The following is a 14,727-nucleotide window of genomic DNA, read 5'->3' as shown; positions in this document are numbered from 1 at the left end:
GGACCGTAATTGCGATGCGAGACACGAGGAATCTTTCCCCGAAAACACGGTTTCCCCATCGCGGCAGAACGGCTTACAGTCCATCAATATTTCAGGGACGTATTACTTCAGGTCTGGTGGCGCGAGAGGCCGTGAACCTGATCAGGGCGCAGATAACGCTTTCAAGCTCCCTATTTTATGAAATGGTTTTAATTCTAGGGATCTCTAGAGGCGATAGCCGGACGCCCTTCGGAGCGCAACCGAATAAAACACCTATTTTTACCCGAAGCGTTCAATAAAGTAGCTGGATTTTCAACACCCGTCAGCAGGTTTGCAGACAGAAGCCCGGGTGTGTTATTAAGTCCGGTGACAGAGCTGGAGGAAACAAAAATAATCACTTGGGTTCAGGTCACGTTGTGGGAACTTTTACCATCATTTAGAAAACAAAAAGGTCACCCGGACACTTGTATCATATCAAGACAGAAATCTGATATAGAATAACTGATCTTGTATGTTAAATAAAATGCATGGAAAAATAAAGGGAAACAACACAATGCAACTCCAAGTCAATCCCGCCATCCGCCAACACGGATTCATTTGTTTTAAGGATGTTATATCATCCTATAGTGTGTTTTTCTATTTTAATTTGCGGTGCGACTCCAAATCAATTTGATTTCCATTGATCATTTTTGTGTGATTTTGTTGTCAGAACATTTAAATATGTAAAGAACAAAGTATTTCATTCGTTCACATCTAGGATGTGTTCTTTTCGTGTTCCCTTGATTTTTTTTGAGCATATTTAATCTTTATAATTAACCGCAGGATGAAGAATTTGAATTTTTTTTTTTTTTTTTAAAAGGCAATTTCTTCTTATATTCTTCTATTTTTGTTATGACTTTCTCTCTCCAAGATGTGAACTAGTTCCCTAGTTTGCTGATGGCGTCGCCACGCGCCTTTTTTGGAGCATATTACAAAAAAAAAAAAAAATGCTAATTTTAAAATTAGCATTTAAAAATGCTAATAATGTGGAGATTATCCTCCAGCTGATTCCTCAACGGATTGTTAGTCAGAAGGCAATAAGATATAGAAGTCTACAATCTCAAAAGAATGTCAACGCATGTATAACTCATCGATAAAGATTCTTGTCGGGATCTTGTCTTGGCAACCGGACGTGAATTTCTTGAGTTTCCCCAATCGGAAATATACTGCTCAAAAAAATAAAGGGAACACTTGAACAACACAATGTAACTCCAAGTCAATCTCACTTGTGTGAAATCATAGTGTCCACTCAGGAAGCAACACAGATTCATTTTGACTTGTTTTAAGGACATTACATCAAAGTTGGATCAGCCTGGAGTTTGTTTTTACACTTTAATTTTGAGTGTGATTCTTAATCCAGACCTCCATGGGTTGATACAATTGATTTCCATTGATCATTTTTGTGGGATTTTGTTGTCAGCACATTCAACTGTGTAAAGAGCAAAGTATTTCATTAGGATATTTCATTCATTTAGATCTAGGATGTGTTTTTTAAGTGTTCCCTTTATTTTTTTTGAGCAGTGTATTTGGAAAAGTATTCGAAAACTCCCCACGGGTCATAAAGAACAGAAGAAGCCTCTGGGATGAGGAGTGAAACATCTTCAAGTGAAGAAAATCACATCCAGTCGCCACGACGAGAAAGAATTCACCCCAACCTGGATGACTGAGAACCTCCACAGAGTAAAGTTATTACAATAATTCATATCCAACACACATCCTTTCCTCAGCTTCGCCTTCCCGTCTCCCTTTTTTCAAACCAAACGAGATCTCGTAACGTTTTGCTACTGTGACACGGGATGTCCTTGTATTCCCACGGACGGACGGACGGACGCCACCTCCTCGCCATTAGAAATCCTCCCACGGAGTCTCCCGTCCCGTAGGCAGCGGTACAATCGAGGCCGCTACGCCCACGCTACCGCTACGTCGATCCTATTTCCGTGCACGGCCCCGTGCACGCCTGCAGAGGCGTCATCTTTATCAGATTGAGCTTGCCGACCCCCGTGACACGTGTCACCACAAGGGGGGGGGATTTTACATTCGAGCGGATGCATGCCTGAAAACAGACCGGGCGACTCCCCACCTCCCGCCGCCGTGTGTGTGTGTGCACGTGGAGACCGAATGCGTGTCGACGCATGTGCACGTCCCGCACCCTCACATGCACTCACAAGCTTCCCTAATGAGGAAAGTAGGTCAAGGGCGACTTCTTCGAGGGCAAAAAGAAATATTAAATCTGTGATGACAGACTGGCTGCAGCTCAGAAAAGAGCTTTCAGTAAGAAGTGTGTGTGTGTGTGTGTGTGTGTGTGTGTTCCTTGTAATGAGAAGCAGAGATTTGTAAATAAGTAGCCAAAGGCAGTACAATTTGGAACAGATTTTCACAATAAACTACGGCAATGCTTGTAGTGTACTTGAGAATTCGCCCAAAAAGTGTTTAAAGAAAAAACAAAAATCACTTTTTGACAAGAATATCTGATCTTTAATCCAGATATCAGACGGTATCGCTCCTTTTCCATCTTCAGGCTGACGTTGCCTCCGGCGGTTTGCACGAGGGGGAGGGTTTCTTTTCTCCCGACCGTTCGCAAGAGACCGACCTAGACGCCCGATTGTGATGTTAGTTTGAGTCAAGGCTGACGCAACGAGGACGACGCAAACGTCTTCCCGCGACGGAGACCTTCAGACAAGAATGCTGATCGAATTTCATTGCAATTTTTGTTATTTGAATTGATTTTGAACGTGGCTTCGGCAGCGGCTCCACAATGGGTTTGTGCTGCATTTGATTTCGGCTCAGAGAAATTGTCAACGCAGACTTCTACATCACGCATCGGTTATTCGTTTCATAAAATGGCTGGATGTTTATGCGCCGTGTGCGTGAATCCATCCCGTTAGCTCTGATGAAGACTTGCTACCATCTAAAGATGGTGACATTTCTAACCATGTAGCGAGGCAGTGCTAATGAAAAGCTTATAAATTGCTTCCATTTATTTGTTTATTTGTTCAATTATTTGTTTATTTGTCCCATTTGTTCTTATCCTTGCGGTCTGTTTTTTTCCCCATTCTGTGGTCTATTCTTATCCTTGTTGTTGTTCTCCCTGCTGTCTATTTATTTGTGGATGTCTTTTCTTTTAATTGTCTATTTATATTTATACCCATATTTATTGATACTGTAATTGTTACGCTGCTGTGATGAGAGAATTTCTCCTTTGGGGATCAATAATCTACACAATTTCCTCCTATTATTTATTATTGTTATGTTTTACTTGAAACTCTGGCACAACAATTTCCTTCGGGATAAATAAAGTTGTTCCTATTCTTCTTAAAGTACCTATTTTCACGACCATAAGGCGCACCGTACTAAAAGGCGCAGTCTCAGTTATGTTTGCCATTAGTGTATTTAACTCACACATAAGGCGCACCTGATTATAAGGCGCGGGTTTAATATACAATCCACGACCACAACTTTCTAACGGTTGTCGTCCATGTTAGCGATGTGGCTGGGCTGGATGGATGTGTTTCTCGGCGATGTTTTTGCTGCAGTAGGATCGGAAGGTGGCCAGCTTTTCATTATAATCCTCTGGAAGTTGCTGAGCCACCGTAGTCCTGGTCCGGATGGAAAAATGGTACCATTTCATGAAACGAAGGCACTAAGATGGACCTCCTTGGAAATGTTCAATTTTCATTTCTTCTGCTAGCGTTACCGCTTTTAGTCGAATGCCGACCGTCAAAGCACTTCTCCCACTCGATGATCCGCTGCTCGAGTCTTTCCTCCGACTCAAGCCACCTCGCCTAATGTCCGCGGAAACTCAGTTGCGTCTTCTCGACCTGTCGGAGCTCGTTTTCCGGCTTCCTCCACTTGCGAACCGTGGATACATTAATCTTAAATTCTCCCGCGGCTGCTCGATTTCCATGTTCCTCCGTGTAGCCGACGGCCTTCAGTTTAAACTGTGCTTCATAAGTGTGTCTCTTTGCCATTTTCAGGGTTGTCAAAACAACGATGGTCTGCATAAAGCACATACCCGTTCTTTTACATACAATCAACGCCCACACTTCCCCCTTTAACGTTCTCGTGGTGTTCTCTAGTACGTCCACCTTACAACAACAACACAACCAGAATGCACTGCACGACAGGGCGCGCCGCACATTTTGAAGAAAATCTAAGACTTTAATGCGCACCTTATAGTCGTGAAAATATGGTATATCTTATTTTATTTGCCGCCCAAACTTTACATACAATTCCCACAGAGTCCTTTACCTCCCGATAAAAACAAATACACCATATGCCCAGAAGTATTGTCTCACCCATCCAAATAATGCGAATCAGTTGGTCCAATCACTTCCATGGCCAAAGTGGGGTCAGCGGATGCTGAGCTGCATCGTGCCAAGAGGTCGCCAACTCTCTGCAGAGTCAATGGCTACAGACCTCCAAACTTCATGTGTTCTTCAGATGAACTTAAGAACAGCGCGCAGAGAGCGTCATAGAATGGGTTTCCATGGTTGAGCAGCTGCATCCGAGCCGCACGTTACAAAGTGCGATGCAAAGCGTGGGACGCAGTGGCGTAAAGCACGCCGAAATTGGACTCTAGTGCAGTGGAGACGCGTTCTGGAGTGACCAATCCCGCTTCTCCATCTGGCAATCTGATGGACGAGTATGGGCTTGGCGGTTGCCAGTAGAACGGTACTTGTATGACTGCGTTGTGCCAAGTGTGAAGTTTGGTGGTGTGGGGTGGTTTTTCAGGAGCTGGGCTCTGCCCCTTAGTTCCAGTGAGAGGAACTCTGAAAGCTTCAGCATACCAAGACATTTTGGACGATTCCATGCTCCGAACTTGGTGGGAACAGTTTGGAGCTGGACCCTTCTTTTTCAAACATGATGGTGCACCAGTGCACAAAGCAAACTCCAGATAGACATGGATGACAGAGTCTGACTGGCCTGCACAGAGTCCTGACCTCAACCCGATAGACCACCTTTGGGACAAATTAGAGACCCAGGTCTTCTCGTCCAACATCAGTGTGCGACCTCACAAATACGCTTCTGGAAGAGCGGCAAAGCATTCCCATAAACACACTCCTGAACCTCGTGGACAGCCTTCCCAGAAGAGCAGAAGCTGTTCTAGCTGTGAAGGGTTGACCAACGTCATATTGAACCCCATGGATTAGGAGTAGGATGTCACTTATGCGAGTCAAGGCAAGTGAGCCAATACTTTTGGCACTCCTGAACCTCGTGGACAGCCTTCCCAGAAGAGTTGAAGCTGTTCTAGCTGCAAAGGGTGGACTTGAACCCGATGGATTAGGAATGGGGTGTCATTTATGCGAGTTAAGGCAAGTGAGCCAATACTTTTGGCACTCCTGAACCTTGAGGACAGCCTTCCCAGAAGAACAGAAGCTGTTCTAGCTGCGAAGGGTTGACCAACGGCATATTGAACCCTATGGATTAGGAATGGGATGTCACTAATGCAAGTCAAGGCAAGTGAGCCAACAATTTTGGCAAAGGGATGACCAATGCCATATTGAACCCTTTGGATTGGGAATGGGATGTCACTTCTGCGAGTCAAGGCAAGTGGGCCAATACTTTTGGCACTCCTGAACCTTGTGGACAGCCTTCCCAGAAGAGCAGAAGCTCCTAGGAGTAGGATGTCACTTATGTGAATCAAGGCAAGTGAGCCAATACTTTTGGCACTCCTGAACCTCGTGGACAGCCTTTCCAGAAGAGTTGAAGCTGTTCTAGCTGCAAAGGGTGGACTTGAACCCTATGGATAAGGAATGGGATGTCATTTATGCGAGTCAACGCAAGTGAGCCAATGCTTTTGGCCATATGGCGCATATATAATGTGACGAAACTAACCCACATTGAAAATAAAAGATGATTTTACTTCCTCTCCATCTCTTTAAGTATTATCATTAAGTGCATGGAGAGGTGCTCGATGTTGCGTCCGGAGGTTTGGCGGGCACCGGACCTTCCGCCCGTACACTAATAACACTCATCCTGTGGGGGCTGGGGAGGGAATAGAGGTGAGAGGAAAGATATCTTGTCTGTCTGCCAGCGTTGGTGTCCCCCCGCGACCCCCCAACCCCCCTTTTCGCTGCAGCTGCAGTAGCTGCCGCAGTGACGAACGAGGAAGGGAGGGAAAAAAAGTTGAAGTGCCGGGGAAAACAGCGGGGGTGGGTGGGGGTTGTTTTCCAAGATGTAGCTAATCGGCGGGATTCTTCACGCGGACACGAACCAGGTCCACGCGCACGTTTGTTGTTTCATTGGAGGTGGTTGCTGAGCTGCGTGATCTAGGACAGGGCTTGAGAGAGGGGATTAATAACCGAGTGCGAAGTCTTCGGGGCCGACTTGAGAAATCTGTGCCACCTCTAACTGGGAGGGGAGGAAGGAGTGGGAGCAGCATCCGCAGACACGCTCCAAATGAAAAAAAAAAATTATAAAAATTAAACATTTGCGCAATATTTCTCCGTACGTGCAATAGATCCATTGTCTTATGCGCAATAAATGTTTTACTCTACAACAAGTCCGACTCATACACAAAATTACCACATGTAATCATATACGTGTACTTGTAAGTACACGTGTATACGTTAAATATATTTTTACATACCGTTAACTTTATTTTTATTTATTTTTATATTTTATTTATTTTTATCATTTATTTTTTTTTATATTTATTTATTCATTTTTATTATTTTATTTCTTTTCTTCTTTACTCTTTTTTTTCTATTTTAATTTTATTGTTTGCCATTTTTAGTTCTTATTTTTATATAGAGCTCTATTTTGATTCTTCCCCATTTCTTTCTGTAACAGGAATTGATCTCAGCAAAAAGCAAATTTCCATAATTGATTGCATCACAAAGTTAGAAACAAATCAAAGATTTACATGAAATGTAATACTCATGTCCTCGTGTTGTTAAGTTGAAAAAAAAAAAACAAATTGATTGCCGCTTATTTTGCCTTTTTTAAAAGCGTGATGGAAACCGTTGGCATAATAGCGTTCGTCCCTCACCTTTATAAAGCACGGTCGTCCTGGGGGTGACGTCCAGATCGCGAGAGGGGCTGAAGGGGAAGGCCTGAGATATCCTGGCCAGGACGACCACCACCCACAGGGGCTGGACGCCTCTCTGCCCTCCCATCTTCCACAAACGGCGGGAAGTCGGACCCGTCCCGATCTACGAAGCGTCTTCGGTCACCGGCGAAGACGGCTAAGGACACATCCAGCCTGCGCGGAGAAAGCGAAAACACCGTATTTGAAAGCAGCTATCACACAAAGCGGCCTTGAAATGGATCTGGCGCTCGGCGGGATTTAAATTCAAAGGGTTACGGCGAGAACGGACCCCGCCGCATTTAGAGAGTTTAAACCCCCCCCCCCCCTTCCTCCTAAAAGAGGTTTAACAAACACTTGAACGCGTTCTTGCTGTGGGAAACTACACAGCAATTAGCAAAGCAAAATCCGTCTTCTCCCTCATTAAAACTCACAGAATATATGAATATACAACACCCCCACCCTTTACTACTTGACTATAAATTAAATTCTCCTGCATCAAACTCCTGTCAGATGCAGAAGTGCAAAGACGGTCCACATCAAACCGCTCACATCCCGGGACATTATTTTCATCATTTCCAGTTCAGGGGAAAACCTGAAGATGTGAGTTTTCTCACGTCAACTCAGTTGCCAATTTGAACCGGATCTGATATACAGTGATCCCTCGCTATAACGCGGTTTACTTTTCACGGTTTCGCTACTTCACGGATTTGCATCGTGCATTGTGTTCTGCATTCTGATTGGCTAAAAAGGCACTCCGCTTCTTCTCTACCTGTGCGTCAATAACGTTGCAGTTTAATATGTACACGTACGTAAAACAGCTTGCAAAATTTACATTACGTACGTGCAAATTCTCTTGCAATTTCGAGTTTCTCTAAAACCCATAATGTTGACAAAACTGCCCAAAAGGCAGCGGAAGATGCTATCTATCGCAGATAAAGTTAAACTTCTGGACATGCTAAGGGAAGGTAAAAGCTATGCGGCTGTAGGTCGGCATTACGGAATTAATTAATCTTCCGTTCGTTCCATAAAGAAGGAAGAAAAAAACATAAGGACGACAGCAGCAACGTATAATAGAGTATTTAATTGTACAGTAATTATAAAAAAAATAAAATAAAGGTTTCTACTTCACAGATTTTGCCTATCACGGGTTCTTTTTGGAACCCCCGCGAAAAACAAGGGTATACTGTACTTTTTTTTTTTTTTTGCACATACAGACATTTTTCTTTTTTTTTTCCCCTCTCGGCTCATCTTTCCTTTGCACACGAATCCATTTTTAAAAATTGGGAATGTGGCTGCGTGCATGCTTCCTGTTTGTTAAGGAACCCGTGAGGCGACTGCAATGCTGATTTCTAGGAAAAAAAAACAAAAAAAAACGAGGGTCCACGTTCTCATCTATTTTGGAAATTTTAAGATGATCCAAAAAGGTGGCCTCCTCAATGTCTGCCTGTGAATCGATGCAGACGGCATGTTTAGATGCAATACGTGGAATTGTCCGAAGCAAGGATATGCAATGGCAGGTAGTCATTCCTTTGCTCAATAAACAGAAATGCTTTATATGAATTCAACACTGAAGGTCATCACGGAGTGTCTGTCAAGAAACAAATCTTTCCGGACACGGATCGGCGGGGGGCAAGAACTTATCATCCCGGTATTACCTATGAGACGTGTCATTTTTGTTCTTTAATGCTCTGAAACTGCTAGACCAGGGTTGGGCAAACTACGGCCCGCGGGCCACATCCGGCCCCTCGGTCTTTTTAATCCGGCCCGCCAAAAATCGGTACAGAATTCACACTTGATGTGAATGGTTGAATGATTGGACAGAAGAATCCGGGAAGTCAAACAGGGGATTATTTCATTTTTGGAGCTACTTGAGAACACTTTAGAATTTTCCTGAGGTGAATGACACGGATTAGCTTTGTGATTTAGCCTTAACTGTGGACATACTGACACATATTAATGAGCTGGACATGAAGCAAAAACGATTTGTGCATGAAATGCAAACAAACATCAGAGCCTTCAAAACCAAGCTGCGTTTATTTTCAAAGCAAAAGTCAGACAACGATCAGATAAACGTCAGATGAGTCCCATATGTACTGTTCACAAATACGTTTAAAATTTTTTTTTTATATGTATCGTATCTTGTGCTGACCCGGCCCGTCTGTCAATTTTAAAAGTCAATGCGGCCCCTGAGCCAAAAAGTTTGCACACGCCTGTGCTAGACGCTAACCTGGTGAATTTTAAAATTTCCCTTAATGAGCCCTGGAGTGCAAGTCTCTTCATCGCTCCACCTAATATGCGCCGCGGGGTTGTTGCTGAGTAAAGCTGCCACGATTAAGGTGGCGGGAAACTCCTGACACATGAGGGGCGGCTTCGGAATTGCGGAGCTGGTATTTATTAAGTTGCAAACTTGACAGCGAGACCAGGAAATTACTTACTGATATTCATCATCACTGTCTGGTTAAAGCCAATTAGTCAAAGTAAATGGCTCAGGTGCTAGCAGGGGAAAAAAAAAAAAAAAAAAGGCTAGCTGGAAAGTTTTGGGAGTCGAATAATGCACCCCTGCAATATCACAACACGGCGCTTAATTAGCTGCGAGCACACCGGAGTAGCATGACGGATAATCTAGCGATCGGGCGTCGCGCCATGGATTCGCTCTCCACCTGGCTGCCCCCTTCTCTCGCTTTTCCTCTGATCAAAGGGTCAGCATGAGAATCTTGCTCTGCACAAGGAAGGCGGGAGAACTTGCAGTTTAATCTCCCAGGCCGCCGCTAATCACTCTCAGCACGCAGCACAATGAGGCTAATGACCTGCGGGTTAGCAAATTGCTAGGATGCTAGGATGTGTAGCTAACCCCTGCGGTTACAAGAGATACAGCGACGGCGCTTCAATCCAACACACTCTTTTGCATCCGTCGTGTGGAGTCAGATGAAATATTTTGTGGAATTGACTGCAGGTTTTTGAAAACAAAATGCAGAGAAGCTTTTAACGGAGAGTAAAAAAAATTGATAATATGTGTTGAAGCCCGTTCTTAATGAGGGGACTCTTCCTCTCTTGTTCATTAAAAGTGTAAAAGGGATCCTTGTAGGCTCAGGCGTCTGTCTTACACATTTTTATGCTAATTTCTTCCTTATACGCACGGTGGTTCCTCACGGATTTACAGGTAATTGCTCTTCAAAACATGACTTAATGGCAAATTTATCTAACTCCCTTTTCCAGTGATTTTGAAAAGAAGCGACATTTCCGAAGACAAAGTAACCGATTTGAATAACGACAAAACAAATGGTCAAGATCGAAGAAGTCTGTGGCCGTCGGTGAAGATCCCTCAAACACGACAAAGACGACATCCTGGCCAGAGAAGAAGGAATAGGAGTAGTTTTCAAGAAATACCTTTATTATTATACCTTGATACATTTCAATATGACCACTTCATTTAATCCATCATGGATGAACCATGAGCAGAAATCCGTTCTGAAGAAATCTGAGCTCCAAATCCGTTCAGGAGACTGATCCAGGCAAAGAGAAGGTCAAGAAGAACTGTTCCAAGAGCCAAGCCGGTGTCTAAAGTGGATTTGAGTCAGATGCCAGAAAATCTGTGCCTTTTCTGGGACTTGTGCAACCCTTGCGGTGCATTGAAAGAAACTCGTTCTTCTTCGAGCGAAACGTTTTCAAAAGGAAACTCAAGACTAGCAGATTTCGACATGAATTCACCATGACCTGGATGATTGAGAACCTCCAGAGACACATGAGCAGAAGGCAGCAAAGGAGCAGTTTGGGGTTCAGTGTCTGGCTCAACAACACTTTGACATTTTGGAGGAGCGCGGGAATCAAACCAGGATTGGTCGCTTCCAAAGACAACCGCTCCGAACCCCTGAGCCACGCTGATCCGTGACTTATAGTTATTCCACCAACTCTTCGCCCGCATCCGACCCAGGTTTCGCGGCCTCCCAGAAAAAAAGATCGACCCTTCATGTGACGCCCATTCACTCCCATGAGTGTCGACCCACTCCTTCCTCAAGGTGTGACTCTTTTCCCCCTGATCGATGGGTGTGTCGACCCTGTCGGGCCTGAGTTACCCTGCTGCCGAGCCTCCTGAATGGTGAAACCCCTTAAACTGACGACAGACAAGAAGATACTTTGCCCGATTGTTCCCCACGTTCGCAATCGGGCCAGTCAGCGCAAAAATCTGTTGGTGCGTGAGGGGGACAAACCCAACACGAACTCTGCCGCCGTCAATCCATCCTGTCTGAGTCGACTTTGGACCCAATCGTGCGGTCTGTGCAGATCAGCCAGACTGGCTGCCAATACAGGGCACTGACAGCCAGTGAAAAAGAGGAAATAGCGTCAGAGGAGAACAACGGTAGGAGCTAGCATGAATGTCAAACTGACGGTGAACTGCGAAGGGCTGACAAGCCAGACCGGACTGCAATCGTTGGATTCGCGCAAACAACAGCAACAAATGGCGGTTTGTTGTTCATGTTTGTTTACCCTCCGGACTGTTGCTGCTCTAAAAATGGGAGCTGGTATGAGAATTTGTTGTATTCAGGTGGAAGTCTGTGATCCCCCATCAGGCGCAGTAGTTGTATGCTTGATCCCCAGTCTTTTAGTTGTCATAAAGAAATCTGCCGAAAACAGTCAGCTAGTCTGAGCTCCAAGTCTCCAAAAATCGGTAACAACTGTGAACGTCTGTTCTGTATATTTCCTGTGCATCGTGTATTTGCAAGTGTATTTGCAGTCCCTATGTCCTCTATTGTAAGTCGCTTTGGATAAAAGCGTCTGCCAAATGCAATGTAAAACGGCGTGTTGCTATAGCAAGATTATTTGCCTGCTAATAATTGGCTTCCAATGCGGACAATTCATTTGTGCATCATGATTTTTGATCCTGGTAAATGACAATTTAACAGCTATCACAGATATTCAGTATGCGGTGACATACGGTCACCAGATAAATAACAAAATAATTCCACTTTGGGAAGAAGTGACATAATATGCTTCATAAGGAAGGCAGTTCATTTGACTTTGCTAAAAATTTACTTATATATTTTAATTTGTTTTCTTGAATAATTTGCCTGATGAGGATATTTATTCTAAGTGTGACAAATGTTTTGTTTTTGCACAAACCCACTCAGCAAATGAGCAGAGGATATTTTTCCCCTACAGAGGTAACGAAAGGTTGAACTTGAGAATAATTTTAAATAACAATAATGATTTGGTGAATTTAAATTGAGGTAAGAAAACAACAGTGCATACTTGTTCAGATATTCTTTTTATTCATCGAATAGTAATATCTATATAATGAATATCATAAATTCTCTAACCCCACTGCATCCCTTATTACAGGATACGCGGAATAGAAAATAAAGGAATGAAATAACTATTTTCCATTCCACTGTGTCCAACTCTGACTTATTCTCATTTGTATAGAATTTTGATGAAAAGCGCTTTATAAATATTTATAATTAACATTGTTCACAGAAAACCTGCTTTGGTTGACTTATTCATAAACTATGACTCGGTTGTCTTTTGTGTCGCCTTTGTAACAGCAGGAAGCGAAAGATTTGGGCCTAAATTGGGCCACTTTTTGAATTCTCAGCGCACTAGCAGCCCCGCAAAGTGCTGTACGGGTCAGACGGCATCAAAATATAATGAAGTTGGGTCAGAAGTGGAACAAAAGGATCTGGATCCAGCGGTCGGGCGCCTAAACTCACGCTCAACATCTAAACTCAGTGAAAAAAAATAGATCCGCCGTATTATATTATGTACCAAAATATGCCATTTGTATCTTTGGCTTTTTACAACCAGAGAAGCAACATGAGAAAGTTCCACAAAAACACCTCTGTAACGGTAACATGATAAGGTCAAAACACATTTGGGTGTTTTTGACAGCGTCCAAGGGCAGGTAGTTATTTCCAGAATTTTATTTATTTCCAATATTCTGTCATTTTCTCTGAGGGTTTCGTTATAAATGCAAATGCCGATAAAGAGGAGCGGCTCTTTCGTGTAAACCGTAAAGAATCGCCTGATCCTGCCAAAGTCTATCACCAGAAGCCTCCAGATGGCAGCTTTTTTTTCTCCCAAAAGATGCAATTCTAACCTCTTGGTAAGTAAAACCTACTGAACTGTCTGTCAAAAATGCAAATCCGGGTCAACGGTTTACAGTTTATTAATATTTTGCACATCATGTTTCCGTGTGGGACTTTTGATTATTTCGAAACGTGACAGCATTTCTTCCCCGAACGCCCCCCGTAGTCTTTCTTGTTTACAGTTAGCTCCCTGCTCGAGCTCCCACTTCATCTGCACACATCCCTGCCCCTCCTGTTTTGCAGAGATTTTCCCGTGACTGGACTTTGTACCCCTTTTGTTTGGAGTTTCTCTGTTTGCACGCCCCTAGGTTTGACTCAGCTTAGGATAACCTGCTTTGGAAATCCCAAACTGAGAGGTTCCTGTATTTCCCGGAGTCCTATTTTGGTTTGAACGGACCCGTCCGTGCGTCACTCATCATTATCCATCAGCAGAACCACCAACTGATTTTCTAGCAAAGCCTCTTTCTTAATCCGTCTGTTTCCTCGACCCCAAAAAACCCGTCAGTCCTGACCTTTTCTGCGGGAAACTTGTCTCAAGGTGAGGTTTGGGAGCGAATAATCCTATGTTTAAGCATCCGAAGTTCGTTTCAAATTCAGTTTAAAAAGGGAAAACACCAGCTTGCTGCGCTCATCCTCAAACTCCGGGAAAAGAATTTGATCCCGTGTTTGAGAAAAACCAACAAATATCGGCACACAACGGTGACGTTTGTCGAGAATGCGTCCAAAAACAACAGCCTTACTCGTAAGACTGTTCGGGAAATCGGCCGAGCCGGTGAGCGTGCAGGTCAGCAGACCTCCGCTGTCAGCTGCCGCCCTCCTGCAGCAGCCTGCAAGGAACGCCATTGTCTCGACACGTGCGTTTTGTGCTGTGCGTGCTGTTTAACGGGGGATGGCGAGGGTGTTGACAGCGTGATGCCGCGGCGTTGACGAAAGCCCAGAAGCGCTGGGAGGGGAAAAGTAAACACGTCCGCCTTCGTAGCGGCACGGAGAGGAGAGGAACAAAAAGCAGCAGACACACCTTCGTTAAGTCGGTCTACTTCTCGTTTCTATGAAGCTGCAATATCAAACCGGCACAAATACGGCTGAATCCTACGTTTTTAAGAACAATTCTTTCCAAAAAAAAAAAAAAATTATAATAATTAAAAAAAATAATAATAATAAAATTTTAAAAAAACAGTAATTTTCTGGCAATTTCTTGCAAAAAAAAAAAAAAAATCATACGAGGTTTTGCAAATTGTTTTTAAGGAGACAGTGATCTGTGTTTGGGTGCACGCAGTAAAATTGTGTATTGACTTTCATTGAGTAAGTAGCTGGCTCGACATGGAGAGGATAATTAGCGAAACAGCCAGTTTGACATTCTGTCAGGGGAAAGAAAAAAAAAGGATCAATAAAACCGGTGACCTATTCAAGATTCAACTCAACCTCAAAAGAAAAACAAATGTTTGGATTATTTAGTGTTGTACCAAAACCATTACACAACAAATGTAGGATAAATATATTTGACTTTGAGATTATCTCCACTTTGTGTGATAGCAGTGCGTCTTCCGTCCTTGGCCAGTGTTCGCTGGCAAAGAGACGGACCAGCGGACGAGATGACTC

General features: G+C 43.7%; 1 protein-coding gene across 1 annotated transcript in view; it reads right to left on the bottom strand.

Moving 5' to 3' along the window:
* The window catches only part of sema4gb (sema domain, immunoglobulin domain (Ig), transmembrane domain (TM) and short cytoplasmic domain, (semaphorin) 4Gb), a 53,469-nt gene that overhangs the window by 37,130 nt on the left and 1,612 nt on the right, over positions 1–14,727 (bottom strand). The window contains exon 2 of the mRNA XM_086140037.1: positions 7,010–7,222. Coding sequence (XP_085996163.1) covers positions 7,010–7,136 — 127 coding nt within the window. The 5' untranslated portion in view covers positions 7,137–7,222. The remainder of the gene's footprint in view (positions 1–7,009; positions 7,223–14,727) is intronic.

The sequence above is a fragment of the Fistularia commersonii genome, chromosome 32, assembly GCF_037954325.1.
Source record: "Fistularia commersonii isolate RoL2024-O1a breed Wild chromosome 32, RoL_Fcom_v1.0, whole genome shotgun sequence".
NCBI lineage: Eukaryota > Metazoa > Chordata > Actinopteri > Syngnathiformes > Fistulariidae > Fistularia > Fistularia commersonii.
This window is presented reverse-complemented; position numbering and strand designations above follow the sequence as displayed.